Source organism: Nannospalax galili, unplaced genomic scaffold (genome assembly GCF_000622305.1).
Source record: "Nannospalax galili isolate Female #2095 unplaced genomic scaffold, S.galili_v1.0 scaffold334, whole genome shotgun sequence".
NCBI lineage: Eukaryota > Metazoa > Chordata > Mammalia > Rodentia > Spalacidae > Nannospalax > Nannospalax galili.
The window spans coordinates 137,533-154,587 of NW_008336888.1; the positions used below are offsets into that span (position 1 = coordinate 137,533).

Genomic DNA, 17,055 nt, shown 5'->3' on the forward strand with positions numbered 1-17,055 from the left:
AAAAAAAACTAAAAAAAAAATTCCAGTTTCCTGTGAAGATATAAAGATAACTGTATTACAAAAGTCTGAAATTTTAACTAACCAATTTAAGTATTAACTCATTTATAAATATATTGTATTTTTCCTTTTAAACATACATTTGTCAGTTTTATAGTTTTAATATCTCTAATGAAATTTTTCATTTTTTTCATTAGATCCATAGACTTATTATTCATTCTTTTAAAATAATCATTATCTATATACCAGTTATCACTCATTAAAGAAGATTCTTTTGGAACAGATGAAGTCTAGCACAGAGTTCCACAACTGATCACACACAGAGAATAAGTGTCTTTGAGATGCCCATCCTACATGAAACATCAACAATGGAACCCCTGCTAAGGCTCATAGAACATAGCGGAACAAGTGGTAGAGAGAATACTAATGCTGCATCTCTCAGCTCTTGTCAGTGAAGTGCACACAGAAGGTCACAACTGGCTGAAGTGTGGAGAATAAGAGACTGCAGATTACGTGTCCCTGGATAGGACTCCTGTATTAAACCTCACCCACCCAGGGCTCAGGGACCATTGCAAAAGATGGGGAGGAAAGATTGTAAAAGCTAGGGGAGGAGGTGCGTGACCATAAGGAAACAGTCTTACAGATTCCTGGGAACTTGCTCATATGAACTGACAGCAATGGTGACAGCATGCACAAGACCTATGCAAACTCAATCAGATAAAAACTAGCATAGAAAAAGGATGGAGGCCCCAACTTTAGCCAAGGAACTACTGGAAGCTGATCATTGCTGGGTGGAGGAGAGCTGATCGTCTTTAAGGAAGTGATGCTAGATAGGCTGAACAGGCTCCGGTGGATGAACTCACCTTGAGAGACAGCTGGGTACAGAAACTTGACTCAATAGGCTTTAACATATAGATACAATGCATGAAATCCTATGGGTGGGTTATGGGGGAGGTACAGACATGGGAGGTCTAAATATGATTAAAATGTATTGAATAAAATCCACAAAAATTCAATAAAAAAAGGAAAAAAGCTTTTTAGTTTGAAATAATCCTGCTGTTTGCTTTACCTTGATTGCCAGTGCTATTGAGGTCTAAATATGATTAAAATGTATTGAATAAAATCCACAAAAATTCAATAAAAGTATACACTGGAAAAAAAAACTGAATCTTTGTTTAGTAACTTTAATGTCTAGGCGATACCTGGGTCTGGTTCTGATGAATACTGTATTCTGTGGCAATGGGTCTTTTAACTTTTTACTTGTTTTGTATCTCATTTTCTGTTGGATGCTAGATGTCATATGTGAAGAAGCAGAAGAGCCTGTGGTAAATAGTATCTATGCCCAACATAAGAAATCCTCTTCTATGTAGCCATTAATGGAAAGAAGATTGAGTCACTCTATTCAGAGAAGAGTTAGGTGTGGATATGATTTTTGTTCTTACCCTTGGTGTTCACATTCTTTAAAGCTGGAAATCCTCTTGTCTTGGTTTGGGGTCTGGGTTGCTGGGAGAATGGGCAGCATCCACATTATTTTGTCATTGGGGCAAGCCTTCAGAGGCTTTGCCCTGATGCCAGTCTTTCTTGGGGGCACCCAATGGAGGCCTTTGGAAAATAAATGGAAAATAGGTGCTTAGTGTTCTTTCATGGAGGTTTCCAAGGAGGCTACACTCTCATGCTGACCCACAGTTGCTGTTCCTGTTCCATTATTTATCCTTTGCCCTTTATATCACTACATCCTATCTTTAGTCCATAAAAATCCCCTCTCCAACCTCTATGGGTTTTCCAAATGAAGCACACATATCTAAAGATTCAAAGGTAGCATCCACTTATGAGAGAGAACATGCAACATGTCTTTCTGGGTCTAGATTACCTCACTCAGCATGATTGTTTCCAGCTTTATTCACTTACCTGTGAATTTCATAATTTTGTTCTTCTTAATGGCTGAATAATATTACATTATGGAAATATACCACATTTTCTTTATCCATTCATCAGAAGGTGGACATCTAGGGTTTTTTCCACTTCTTGGATATTGTGAATAGAGCAGCAATGAGTGTGAATGAACAGGTATCTTTTGGGTATATGTCTAAGATTAGTATAGCTGGGTCATGTGGTAGATCTATTTCTAGGTTTCTTTTGGGGGGTGTCTTTTTTAAAGACAGTGTCTCCCTGTACCACAGCTGGCTTGGAACTTGCTATGGAGACCAGAGTCACCTCAATATCACAGAAATCCACTCACCTCTGCTGGGATTAAAGGCATGCACCACCATGCCCAGTTTATTTCTAGATTTTTGAGGAACCTTCACACTAATTTCCATAGTGACTATACCAATTTGCATTCCCACAAGCAACAAATAAGGTAGGGAGTCCCCTTTCCCACATTTATACAAGCATCGGTCATTTTTTTTTAAATCTTAGTTACTCTGACTATGGTGATGAAGTGTCAAAGTAGTTTTAATTTGTATTTCCCTCGTGGCTAAAGATGTTGGACATTTAAAAAATATTTCTAAGCCCTTTGTGTTTCATCTTTTTAGAATTCTCTGTTTAGTTCCTTATCCCAATTTTTACTTGGGTACTTTGTTTTCTTGATATTTACATTTTTTAGTTCTTTGTGTATTCTACATACTAACCCTCTTTCAGATGGATAGATGGTAAAGACTGTTTTCCCCATTCTGTAGACTGTTTATTCATTCAAATAATAATACCTTTTTAATTTCATGTGGTCCCATTGTCATTTGTTGGTATTAATGTCTGCACTGTTAGTGTCTTGTTCAGAAAATTTTTTCCTGTGCCTATAAGTTCCAGTGTAGCCCCTACTTTCTTCTCTATCAGATTCATGGTATTAGGTCCTAAGTTGCAATCCTTGATCTATCTGGAGTTGAGTTTTATGCAGGGTGAGAGATGTGGATCTCATTTCATTCCTCTACAGAAATAGTTAAATAGGATGGGTGATGGAGGACAAGGTAGAGGAGAGACTGTGGGGAAAGATAACTAACACTAAAGGCCTTTTGAAAGTCAAATGAAAACTTACTACTCTAGAAGCTTCCTAAAATATATACATATACGTAGATAAAAAAGGGTTTAAATGGAGTTACTCTAAAATGATGTAACAGTGCCCTTACCAGATACCATAGAGTGGGAGCTACCATAGACCCTCAAACATTACTAGCTATTGCCATTTATTTTTGTTATCCAGGAGTACTTTATGGTAAAACCTTATTGCTAAATATGTGAGTCATAAAACATTGAGAAATCAAGCTTATATTGACCTCAAAGCTTCATCCCTACTGGCTAGCTTTGATACTGCTGGAAGGGCTATGAGTGCTACCAGAAGAGAAAAATAATCATCAGCCTTACTCAGCTCTGAACCCTGCAAGCTACACTAACAACTGCCCTCGAAAATATATCCACTGGTGCAATAGTGGCCCAAATTTTACAGGAGTAACAAGCAACTTTCTGATTGGACTTACTACTTCACAAGATGGGCCCTTACCTGGCACTATTATCAGGTCAAGAACCTGTGACTACACAGATCATAGTCTCTAGGGTTGATCTTACTTTTATTCTGCTAAATGGACACAGTATTAAACCAATTCCTAATGGCTTATCATTATACCCATAAATTAGTGCATCTCTTATCAGAGAACTCCCCCCCCCAAACTGGTCAACATGCAGATCATAAGAGACTGCACAATACCAAGCCCTAACTGGGACATTTATAATAAACCCTCCTCCTCTGAAGTTTTAGGGATCATTGTGGAAGAGTAGAAAGATTCTAAGAGTCAAAGATGATGAATGACTACAGAACAGCAGTGTTTTCCAGAGACAGCAGAGTAGTTTCATCTATGAACCCACAGTAGTTGTGACAGCATGCATAAGACTAGAGATCAAGCCAGACAAAATCCTAGCATGGAAGGATGAGGTAGGTATGAAACTCTGGCTCTTGTTTGTTTCTGTAACTCCAGCACATGGTGAGAACTTGATGAAATTGTTAAAGGAAATCATATAAAAAAGCCAAGGACTGTGATGTTTTATCTGGTACCTCATATGAGCTCATTTCTATAAAAATGCACTGCCTCTGAGACCATTCTCTTTTTCTTGTTCAAGCTGCCATATTTTTTGTCATATTCTTATTCATCGTTTAACCAGGAAAATCCATTTGGAGTCAGTGGCCAGTGACAGAGGAGGGGGGCTTGTCCTGGAGGTTGTATTCTGCCCACCCTAATTCCATCCATCTCTTGTCTGAGACCCACAGCTGACCTGCAAGTGGTTGCACTGTTAACCAGTCTAATTCCTCATGCCAGCAGTCTGATGTTGTTTCCTCCTATTCCAAGCCCTCCCCTAATCCCCAGGCCTGAGCCTTTGGTAGTCAGGGCTAGTGTATGATTCACAGAGAGCAAGCCCTGCATTCTGGAGATCCAGCTTCCCATTTGCCTTCTTACTTGTCTTGTTTCAGTTGCTTTCAGTGCTAACTAGAGAACTAGCCCTAATCCTAACCATAAATTATGCATTAACCCCAGGCCTAGCATTAGCTCTGGTTTTAGCCCTACCCCCAGCCCTAGAACTTACCCTAGACCTAACCCTAACCCACTCCCTAACACTAGCCTTAAGCCTAAACCAAGTCCTAATCCTAGACCTAGCTCTAGGCCTAAACTAAAACCTAACCGTACCCTAGAAGTTATCCCAACCCTAACCATACCCTAACTGGAGCCCTAACCAAGTTGCAACCCTAACCCTAATACTAACATTAACCTCGACCTTTGCCTATTTCTGATGTTTTCAACATTTTTGACTCTTTAATGAAACTGGAAGAGATGGTAGTGGAAAGACCACAAGGAAGGTGGTCAGTCCTCCACCTGCCATGGGAGAGGAACTGGTCAGTGCTTTGCCTGCAGCAGGTGCCCACATTTTTTATGTTGGATCTGGGTGTGCTTATGCTCTAGGGACCTCATGTCTGGCAATAGAGGGTCAGGGACTATGCCTCCCTGTTTCCAGGTGCTTATTTTCATGAGTCTTAAGTTTCCTGCTGCTCTGGCTAGTCTGTTTTTGATATGTTTGATTAGATAAGCTTCAATTTAATTGTAGTTAGTGTTCATTTGTGCCTGTCCTTGGCCCAGAGAAGGTTCTCAGCAGCCCTATGAGTTTGTATATATTTCTGGACTGTCTTCTGTAAGTCTGAATTACAGTTTTAGAGTCTGGCCTGACACATTTTAAATGAACTCTCCTGTGCTTCTATATTCTATGTGTATGCAGAAGTTTTTGTGATGAGAAAAATTCAAGTTCACTTTAAAAATGTTACTAAATTAAAGTTCTTTTTGTTGTACTACATTTAAAACTATCAGATTGTAGCCCCCAACATTTTATGATGTGGAAAATACTTTTTAAACTCTTATGTCCCAAATGATATATACTTTTCTTCTATAGCACTGTGCCAAAGATCTGATGCTATGGTATATTGTTTAGTTTCCTATCATTCAAAAATATATTTCCCATCTTTTAGCTGCTGATATAAGCAATAATTGTGATAGAGAGAATGGTAGCATTTAGGAAACATGAAGAAAAATTATTATTAAACAATCTCAGCTATTTTGAAGGAAGTCTGAAGTACCAAATAATGACTGCTTTGATTTGTCTACTCTTCAATGAACTGAGACAAAAGTTCATTAAAGTACACTTGACATTTTTAGTCCACTGCAGCCTTATTGAAAAAATGGTCCTAAGGGTGATAAGAATGCTGACAAATTGTACTCTCGGTCTTCTCTAGGATTACACCATTTTCCGAATCAGAAGATTCTGCAACATGTTTTTCTTTTATTTTTTGTTTTGTTTTTATTTTCCCCTTAGAAACAATCCATTTGGGTTCATTACATGGCCATTTTTTAGTCGAGGGCATTATCCTTGTTTGTAACTACAATGAAATCATACTAGTCTGGGTCTGCCATAAGTCACCAGGAGATCCTGCAGCTGCTTAGTGAACAAGCAGTGCAAAGGTCATACTGATGTTTTAGGCCACAACCCGTGTTCTCCCAGCAAGAAGACCAGATCAGCTTGGATGTGCTTACTACTTGCTGTGCATAGATATCAGTATGTTTAATGTCTAAAAATGCTTAGTATTCTCAGAGAATGTTAAGGTATGAGATACACTTTCAAAAGTGGAACACACCTGCTTACCTAGCACCTACATCTAGAGAGTATGACCAGCACCCTATAAGCTCTCCTTGTGTCCTTTTCTTGTCACTGGTCCTACTCAACAAAGGAAACTGATTTCCTTTTGCCTTGGTTTTTTATTTTATGTAAATGGAATTATACACCATGTATTATTTTGTATCTAGCTTCTTTCATTTTTCGTGTTGTTTATGAGATTTATCCAGATTTATCATGTATTGTGTTAGTTCATTCTTACTGTTGTGTGCTGTTCTATTCATGGATACAATTTAATTCTACTGTTTAACAGGCATCTGGATGCTTTCCTTTTCTGAGGACAAGGCTATTAATATTCTGTTATGACTATTGTAGAACGTGTCTTGGTTAAGTGTACACACATACACACACACACATACACACACACACACACACACACACACACACACACACTCATACGTCTGGGTACACCATACAGCTAGGAGTAGGATTTCAGGGTCATGGGCTGTGTATATGTTCACATTCCATGGGTAAGATGATTTCCCATAGTGGTCATTCGTACCTACCTTCATACCAGCAATGTACCATTCCAGTTGCTCCCCCTCCTCACCAATATTTTACATTTTCTGTATTTTTCATTTTAACCATTTGGTAGCTACATGCTGAATGTGGTATACTTTATATTTCTGTTATAGTAATGATCCTGGGTACCTTTTGTGTTATTAATCGTAACATATTTGTATTTTTATGTGTATATGTGAATTATCTGTTCAAGTCTTTGCTAATTTTTCTATTGATTAACTGTTTGCTGTTGTTTCACAAGAATTCTTTATACAACCTGGATATAGGTCCTTTATTGCATGTGTGTACAGAGAATATTTTTCTCCCTGTAGACTGACTTTTACTCTCCTTGAATGAGCAGATATTCCTGACTTTAATAAAGTAATTTTGTTTTTTTCTTTTATAATTTATGATTTTTGTGTCTAATTAAGAAATTGTTGCCCACTCTAAGTTGAGAAAGCTGTATTTTTTCCAAGTCTTTATTTAGTTCTATAATTATCTGACAAATATTTGCATATTATATGATGTATAGAGAACAAGACATATTTTTATATCAATATCTTTTTTACTTAGCATCATTTTGATTGGTTTTCAACTTGTTGGAGATGTGTTCATAAAATTTTTTCACTAAAGGTCTGGGATGTGGCTTAGTGGTAAAGTTCTTGTCTAGTTAGTACTTGAGAGGCCCCAGGTTCTACCCATAGGAAAAAGAAACGTTATGTCTTAGTTCCAGGGAAATGTCTTTCATATTTTAAAAGAGAATTACTAATTTTTCTTAAAATTGTTTAAAATTGATGATGACTTGGGGCTGGAGAGATGACTCCTGGGTGTTCTTCCAGAGGACCCCGGTTTGATTCCCAACACCCACATGGGGGCTAACAACTGTCCTTAATTCCAGTTCCAAGGGAACTGACACCCTCACATGACCTCTGTGGGCATTGCACACCTGTGGTGCACCTCCATACATATAGGCAAAACACACATATACATAAAATAAAAATAAATAAATACATTTTAATTCTGTTAAATTAGATCTAGATTTTGAATCTGGCTACTTATTTATTCAACAGCAAAGTAATTTATAATGTGAAAAGCAAAGTCATTTTAGAAATAAATTATTGTTCCTATTTTTTTATTTGAATTAAATTTGACATGTTTATGAAGTATCTTTTAGAACAGTAATCTGTTGTGAATTTGCTTGAAGTTTTGAGCTCCATTTTATGTCATTTTGTCTTTAAGACACATAAAATTATTAAGCACCTTTCAACAATAACAAATTCTTTCACTGCTCAAAATTATATTAATAGCCAGGTATAAGGGGTGGGCTTTCATTAGTTTTAGTGACCATAATAATCCCTCTATACAAAATTTTTTCAGTATAAATGTCATATATAAAAATATATACACAAAATAAAAAAAATAAAAATGTAGACACAAAAGTATAAAACTTTCAGTCTTCTTGTGTGGAATGCCTATTAGTGTGTCCTCTTTGATATCAATTTACACAGTGTTTTCCTCTTCTTATTTGTTCTAGGTAGTTCTGGTCAGTGGACATCTGGACAGCTGGGATGTTGGGCAGGGCGCCCTAGATGATGGTGGTGGAGCCTTCATATCATGGGAAGCACTCTCACTTATTAAAGATCTCGGTAAATACTTAGAAAATCTTTAACCAAGATGTGAAGAACTCAGTAGTGCCTTGTTTAACTCTGTATACAAACTTTGTACTGGGTTAGTTAACTGTGGTGTGTTCAAAGATGGTCTGAGGTTTATATAGTTTTTGTCAGTTTATTACCAGAAAAGAGCTAACGTAATGTCCTCTTAAAGAAAGACATAAGTGTACTTCTAGACATGCAAATATTATTGTCAGCCACTGACATGAAGAAGCAAATAAAACTAGAGAAAATATAATCACATGAGCTGGAGACCATGACCAAGTGCAAGAAACATCAATGGCTCTCTCTGTTTCCTTTTCTTTCCTCCAGTGAAGATAGTACCAAGCTGTTAGATCGGTGGAAAAAGTCAATCATCTTTCCATGATAGAAATCAGGGAGTGGGTTAGGAGTGACATAAAAATGATTCCTGTAGCCTCAGTAGGAATTGAGGCTAAGAAACTAGACCTTCCAGTACACATAGATATGGCTAAGATATGCAGGTATTGAAAGGTATGGCAAATAGTAAATGTAGCTTATTTTGTTGACCATATTTACAAACAAAAAATACACATTTCTTTTTGATGTGGAAAATCAAAAAGGTGGATTTTGAGTGTGGTTGGAAATAACAGAGTAGTCTAAATCAAGAGTCCTGTGTCTGAATTAGACAGTGGTGGTTTTGTGGTGCCTCATCGGCAGAATGCCCTGGACTTAGTTTTGTTTCTCTTGAAGTGAAGATCAAAACATTCCATTGCTTATTTACGCACATCCAGATCTATAGCCATGCTTTTCCTGCCACTTTGCAGGGCATTCTACTCTTGTACATAGCCAATTAAAAATTGCTCATCTGGGATGAGGCTCACTGAGTTGTTTAGAATGTGTACTTACCATGTGTGAAGCCATAGCTCAATCTCTAGCACTTCATAAAACTGGATGTAGTAGTGCATGCCTGTAACTCCAGCACTCAGGAAGTGGAAAAGATGGTTAAGAGTTCAAAGTTAGCCAGACATGGTGACACATGCCTTTAATCCCAGTACTCTGGAAAAAGAGCAGGCTGATTGTGAGATCAAGGCCAGCCTAGTCCACATAGTGAGTTCCAGGCCAACCAGATAGGGCTGCAGGAAGACCCTGCCTCAAAAAAAGGAAAAAAAAAGAAAAAAACTTCAAATCATCTTCAGCTACATAATGAATTCAAAGCTAGCTAGCCTGAACTATATGAGACTTAGTCTCCAAAAAATATTGCTCATCTTCTTAATAGTAGATTGCTGAAATGTGAAATGATCTTATATATATTTTAAGTAAATCTTTGACATACTATTTTAATTTGTATTTTACTCGTGTTTTAAAATGAAGAAATGGAAAAACTATGTACTTTTCTTTACTTGTGTTTCTCAACCTTGGCGCTGTTGACATTTTGGATCAGATCCTGGTGTGAGATTTCACAATATCCCCAGTCTCTACCCTCTGGTTGTCACTGCCGTTCACACCCCTAAAATGGTAGTGATGAAAATGTCTCTGGATGCTGCCAGATTTCATTGGGGTGGAGGACAGAGGCAATTGCCCCAGTGCGAAAAATATTTAAATAAACTAATAAAAAAAAAAAACCCTAGATAACACATGGGATCATGTTTTCATAAGAAAAAAAAATTGGAAATCTTAGATTGTATGCACTTATCATTGCATCATCATTACCATACATGACAGAAAAGATGCACTGAGCACCCACTGCCCTTTCTGTAAAGCCTTTTATATAGGCTAGGCACACAGAGAAGTTTAGAGTCTGTTTTCTGCTAGTAAGAGGCTTAGAAGAGAGCTAGAGATTTCCACATACATTATGTGTATGATTATAAGCACAGGCACAGTTTCAGAGCCTTTTAGAACTGGGAAAGGTTCAAGAGAATTGTCCAACAAATAAAATGCAAAATACATTCCTTCAGAGGTCTAGAAGATTCTGTGCAGATTCTTTCCTCCTTCCCATCCTTTGGTGACCTCTCCTTTTCCCGCCTTACATCATTCCAGAATAAAATGTGTTCTAGAAGAAAACATGCAAGAGTCAAACATTTTTTCTTATGGAGCACAGATATTTATTTTGGAAATTAATTTTATTTCAGTGTGCTTAACCAATTTGGTTGAAACTGGAGTGGTGAAATAAAAAGAGAAACCAAACTTATCTGAATTGACTTTTAGGTCACCGTGTTCTACAAACTACTTTCTTGGCCTCAGGCAGGTCGTCTGAACCCTCCGGACTTCATTTTACTCATCTTTATTCAACTGTAAGCTTTCAGAGTATTTTAATTTCTCTAGGTTGAAACAAAAATTGTATCTTCTGTAGGTGTTGAATCTCTGTGTTCTGATAGCCAGCATGGGACCCTAAATCACTGTTAATTGAGTTCAGTTCAATTGCAGGGATAAATGTCACACAGCATGCAGAAGTGAACAAGTTATCTTTTTTACCTAGCTCTGAAAATACTGAGTTCGGTTTGCTTTTGATAGCTCCTGGTGAGTTTTTTCAATTCAGGATTTAGATCTTTGAAAGCTTTCTGAAAACGTATGCAAACATATGAATAAAACTGCAAAATAAAGAGTGACGCTTCTTTTGAGTATGCGTTGTGAGGCAGCAGTGGTGGTAAACAACTTAGGATATGGGACCACACCATCTGGGTTCATCTCTCAACTCATCAACTTCCTAGTTGTTGAACATTGACCTTTGGCAACTTCCTTTGTCTCTTTCTGCCTCAGTTTTCCAATCTATAAAATGAGGACGATAATAGTTATCTCACGTGCTTGTTTTGAAAATTAAATGAATCATTGATATAATGAAGTTGGATTAAGGCCTGGACCAACCCAAGTTCTCAATATATGTTAACTATTATGACTTAATAAGGATGACTCTGAAAAATAACTTTTACTTGAAGAAGATGATGCTTTTCAACCTCCACCCCCATTAGTGATTATTCTGTCTTTTTAATATTTTAGTTATACCTATGCAACTTCAGAGCCAGCAGCTATGGCATCCCTAAAATATCCTTTCCCATTGCCATTTAAAACACCATTTGCTGAATAATGGGCCCAAGGATTCCTTCACTTTTTCCATGTTTGTATGAAACTTTATGGAGTCTTAGCTTTCTTCTGGTCACTTCCAGTACACATGTTCTGTTTATACTGAATGTGCATCAGTATCATAGGAGGTGCTGCTCAGTATCTACCCTCTACTTCACTGTCTATGATTGCACCCACTGAGTCTTAGTATAAGTCAAAATTCAACTGTCGATTTCTGTTTGTAACTTGTCTTAGATGAGCGTTAGTGATATACTTAGCAAGAAATAGCGCCTCAGAGGCTGAGAATATAGCTCAGTGGTAGTGTGTGCTTAACACGTCTGTGAGACCCTGCATTTGATCCTCAGGACTACTAAAAAGAAAGAAAAAAAAGTAGAAGCTTGAGACCAAAACAAGATTATATTATTTAATTACATTGAGCCTAAGCTGTTTAATTGGTGAAATATGAAAACTCCGTGGAAATCTTTTTCCAAGAAAAATGACACTCCTCTTGGATGTTCTTCCTTGCATGAGATGTCAGGTGGCTTGTTAATTTGAAGTGTTGGTCCAGTGAGGCATTCTGATATTTGAGAATCTTTTTCTAAGATTTACCCTCCTGCTATCTTCTTTGTCCTGCTCCTTCACAAAGCTTATAGATTCACTCTTTTGCCCAAGCCATCAGCCTAAATTATATTCAATTAATCTAATAAGATATATGTGCTTTGTAAATATTATCAGTCATTTCTAAGTAACTGTCAGCAGAAGGCTATTTGCTGTGAAGTGGTGTTGAATCCTTTTTTGTGTGTGTTTGTGGTTTACTGGATATGAAACTGTTTATTTGAAATGTCATTTCCTGGAATGTTCTGTTGTCAGTGGACAAAGCCTGTGGCCAAAAATGCAGCATTTCACAGTGTTCATTTGGCACTTGAAAAACAAACCATCACCCATTCCAAAATTCTGCCGTTTTATTATTTTCTGTGAATTTTGGGTTTTCAAACATAAAGAAATTAGAATGAAGAGTGCCTGGTTATTGAAATGTGGGATATATAAAAGCATCTTTCTAAAACTGCTAAGTGTGAGCACTCTGTGATTATTATATAGCATGGAAATATGTCTCTGGGAAAACATTTATTTGTATGCTCCTTTACACACTTACTCTACAGAGATTTGATGTGTGTTGACAGCGTGTCCATATCCAAGTTGCCTATACCAAAGGGAAAGAAGATTTGGCCCTTTGTATTCTTGAAGTGGAAGAGATATTTGATTCAAAGACTGCCATGAAATTTTTATAGGTTCTTTCTAATGTAGCATGTACAGTTACTTTGGGTACCTCTTGAGGGAAGGGTGTAGCATAGTTTGGCTGGGGCAGAGCAATTTCAGCAAGGTGATACTTGAGCTTTCTTTAATAAAGATAAATAAATATGAGTTCCTGAAGGGGAAATGAAGAATTTTTGTCAAAGTATATAGCTTCCAGCAATGTGCATATTAAAAACAAGGAGAAAATTGTTGTCAGTAGCAGCCTTCGGGTGGTGGGAGGATGGGTGACAGAATTACAAGAGCTGCCCACTTTTCCTTGATATGTTTCCACACCATCAGATTCTTCTGTAACAGACATGTTTCACCCTTTAAAATATTTCTATTGATTCTTCTAGAATTTTATACAATGTATTTTGAGCCTATTCAAACCCAGCCCCTTAGAACTCCTCCTCCATCCCCTCTCAGACCCATCCCCACCTTCCTACACCCTTGACTTCTCCTTTATTCTTTGGCAAAGGTATATTGAGTCTAATATGTGTTCCCCAAATGCTCTTGGGTGTGAGTCCAGACCCTTAATTCTTGTAAACCTTCCCAGCATCACACCCTAAAAGAAAACTAATTCCCCATCTCCCAGAAGCTATCAATTTCAATAGTTTCTCAACTATGACCAGAACGTCTTGCCCACCTCCCTTCTCCATGCTGGGTTTCTGTCTGGTTTCGGCTTGCACAAGTCTTGTGCACACTGTCACAACCTCTGTACGTTCATACATGCTACTGCCCTGTGTGCCCAACAATGCAGCTGCTTTCTATTCATCTGCCCATTCTGGCTCTTAAAATTTTCCCATCCCTCTTGCTAAATAATCTCTGAGCCTTTCAGGGAAAGAGTTTGCTACAGGTGTCCCATTTAGGGCTGAGAAGTCCACAGCTCCTTATTTTCAGCTCATTGACCAGATGTGTTAATCACCATCTGCTGTAGGAAGAAGCTTTTTGGCACTAATCTATGGGTAAAAAAAAATGAGTTGGTTTTATATTATGTCCAATTAACAGGATAACAGTAATAGGTTTTCCCTTACAGTCTGTGATGTGTCTAGCTCCAGATTCATGGTCCTGAAGAGAGTACCATGTATGGGCTCCATCTTGTGAAGTGGACCCTAAATCTAATCAGAAAGTGGTTGGTTACTCCCATAACATGTGTGTCACTATTGCACTAATGGGGCTATTTTGCCAAGCCAATCATTATTGTAGCTCACAAGGTTCACATCTGGGTAAGGCTGATGATTACTTTTTTATTCTGTTAGCATGTATAGCGCTTTCCAGCACTATGAAAGCTAGCCAGGAGAGATGAAACTTCATGGTCAGTACCAACTTGATTTCACTATGTCTGTTCTATAATTCACATGTGGGGGGTCTTCAGCAGTAGGGTCTTACCATCAAATTCTGGAGGGCAACCAAGAGCAGTGAGAATAGACAGCATTGTTTCAGGGTCTATGGGACTTCTCTGATCAATAACTCCAAAAGAGAAGGAGATTATTTCTGGCATTATCTTTTTATTTGCCAGCCTATGGTGTCTGGTAAGGGCATTGTCATGCCCCCTACCACCACCACCCCCATTATAGGGTAACTCCATCTATACGTTTTTATATATGTACATATAAATATATAATATATATTAAGAAGCTTCTACTGTAGTAGGTTTGCATATGACATATGATTATTTTCAAAAACCCTTTTGTGTTAGTTATACCTCACAATACTCCCTCCTCTACTCTGCCCTTCCATTCTCCACCCCACTTAACTCCTTCTAGTCCATTGTTGTCTCTCCCCTTTTATATCACTATATTCTATTTGCCCTCCCAGGAAGCCCATCCCCAGCTCCTAACTACCTTCCTGACTTCTCTGAATTTTCCAATTGAAACACACTTGCCTAAAGATTCAAAGCTAGCATCCTCCTATGAGATAACATGTGACATTTATCTTTTGTGGTCTGGATTACCTTACTTGGGATGATTGTTTCTAGTTCCATCCATTTATCTGCAGATTTCTTTTTTCTTAATAGTGGAATAGTATTTCATGTGTTAATGTACCATGTTTTCATTATCCATTCATCAGTTGTTGGACATCTAGATTTTTCCTACTTCCTGGCTATTTTGAGAAGGGCAGTAGTGAGCATGGTTGAAAGGGGTCTCTCTAGTAAGATATAGAGTCCTTTGGGAATGTGTCCAAGAGCCTGATCCCATGGTAGATCTATTTCTAGCATTGGAGGAAACCTTCACACTGACTGCCATAGTGGCTGCACCATTTTGCACTCCCACCACCAGTAAATAAGTGCTGCCCTTTCTGTACATCCTTGTCAGCACTTATCATTGCTTGTTTTTTGAATCTTAGCCATAGTTTTAGTTTGTATTTCTCTGATGGTTAAAGTTGTTTAACATTTTTAAATGTTTACAATATTTCTTAGCCATTTGTTTCATCATTTGATAACTTTCTATTTAGTCCATTTAGCTCTTTTCTAAATATCTAGTTCCCAACTGTTAATTGGGTTGTGTTTTTTCTTTGATATTTAGTCTTCTGAGTTCTTCATATATTTTAGAAACTGACCCTCTGTCAAATGTATAACTGGCAAAGACTTTTTCCCATTCTGTAGCTGCCTTGTCACTCAAGCAATGGTGTCCTTTGCTGTACAGAAACGTTCTAGTTTCATGAGTCTTTCTTTGTCAATTTGTCTTATTGCCTATGCTATCAGGATCCTGTTCAGAAAGCACTTTCCTGTGTCTACAATTCCACTGTATTCCCTACATTCTCTTCTATCAGATTCAAGGCATAATGTCTTGTATTGTGTTGATGCCCTTGATCCATTTAGAGTTGAGTTTGTGAAGGGTGAGAGATGGGGATCTACTTTCATTGTTCTATGTGTAGCTATCCAGTTTGACCAGTACCATGCTTTACTCTTACCAGGAAGAAAAGGACCCCTAAAGCCCCCTCTGAAAAAAACAGAGGGAAAAAAAGTCTTGGTGTTCCTATTACATTGAATACTTTGTTCATGAATAGCAGACAGAAGTGAAAAGTAGGGGAGTCACAAAGTACTCACCAGAACTGCCTGGCCCAGAACATCCCAGTGAGGATAGTCAAATACAAACAGAGGTACTGATTCCGTTAGAACTTTATGGAGCTGTTTGCAAGGCAGAGGTTCTCTCTTGCAAATGAAGACCCAGCTGATGAGGTATCCTTCTCCTAGGCTCTGGTCGGGTCTGCTTTGAAAAAGTACCAGGAAATCCAATCCAGAGTAACTGAGGCAAGGAAATAGACATCTTCCAATAAAATGAATCCCATTTAAATTGAAGGTTAGAGATAGCCCTGCCCAACTGGGGACTAGCCCAAAGCTATAAAGGAGATCACAGTTAAAATGGCACTCACTCTGAAATATCGGACTTCTGTATAAACTAAAACTACCAACTTCTAGCACTTATTGCATGGTGTAGTGTGCTAAGCCCTCCACTGTGCACAGTTTTTCCTTTCTGATAATAACCTAAATAAGTAGGGATAGTTTTTGTTATATCCACTGTACATAAGAGGAAACCAAAGTAGAGAAAAGCCACATGCCCTCCCCAAGGTAACACAGCTATCATCTGGAAAATGTAAATTAGGCAACCTGACTCCAGCACAGTACTACTTCTAGGTACTCTTCAGTGCTGGTTCAATGGAACAGTGTTCACAGCCTGTTTGGGGGAACACTCATTCTAAGATACCAAGGGATGTTATACAGAAAAGGGAAAACCTGTACTATGGTCACATAAGTTTAGCAAACTCCCCTTTAGTAGTTTATTTATTCAATAAAATCATTTGTTGAATGTTCCATAGGTACAGAGTATTGGGGCACATAGACTTGGGGTATTTTGAGAGGTAGCAGAATTAAAGAATCTATGAATGATTACTTAGATGCAGCTCATGGATCTGAGGACCAATGGCCTTGGATTATCTTCATTCTAGACTTTCTAGCCACCTTTGGAAGCCTTCAACTGCGAGAATCTGATGAGCTAGAATCATGTAGCAATTCAGTAATCAGATCATCCTTGAAGAGCATTTGAATTCACCAAAAGAAAACTTTATACAACTACCGAGTCCTTATCCATGCTCTGAGTCTAGTTTATTTTACATGAATGAAGTATTATTTGAAATATGCTAAATCTTCCCTCAGCCATGTTTTTCTACAAAGCTGAATTTTTCTAGGGAGAATTTTAATCTTAAAGCATTGCACAAATTCTTCCTCTACCCACTTTGGTGCTCTTTTTCTATAATTATTTTTTGAAAATAAGAAAAGAGAGTTATGACCCCTGATAAGAGTGCTATTAAAGCCACTGGTCCTCTACCCCTTTAGAGACTAATACATTTGCTCATGAAGCTGTCCAGAAAAGAG

The 17,055-nt window shown here is 37.8% G+C and overlaps 1 protein-coding gene across 1 annotated transcript in view; it reads left to right on the top strand.

Annotated features, from left to right (window-relative positions):
* The window catches only part of LOC103732839 (carboxypeptidase Q-like), a 322,354-nt gene that overhangs the window by 112,211 nt on the left and 193,088 nt on the right, over window positions 1–17,055 (top strand). The window contains exon 2 of the mRNA XM_008831564.2: window positions 8,234–8,345. Coding sequence (XP_008829786.1) covers window positions 8,234–8,345 — 112 coding nt within the window. The remainder of the gene's footprint in view (window positions 1–8,233; window positions 8,346–17,055) is intronic.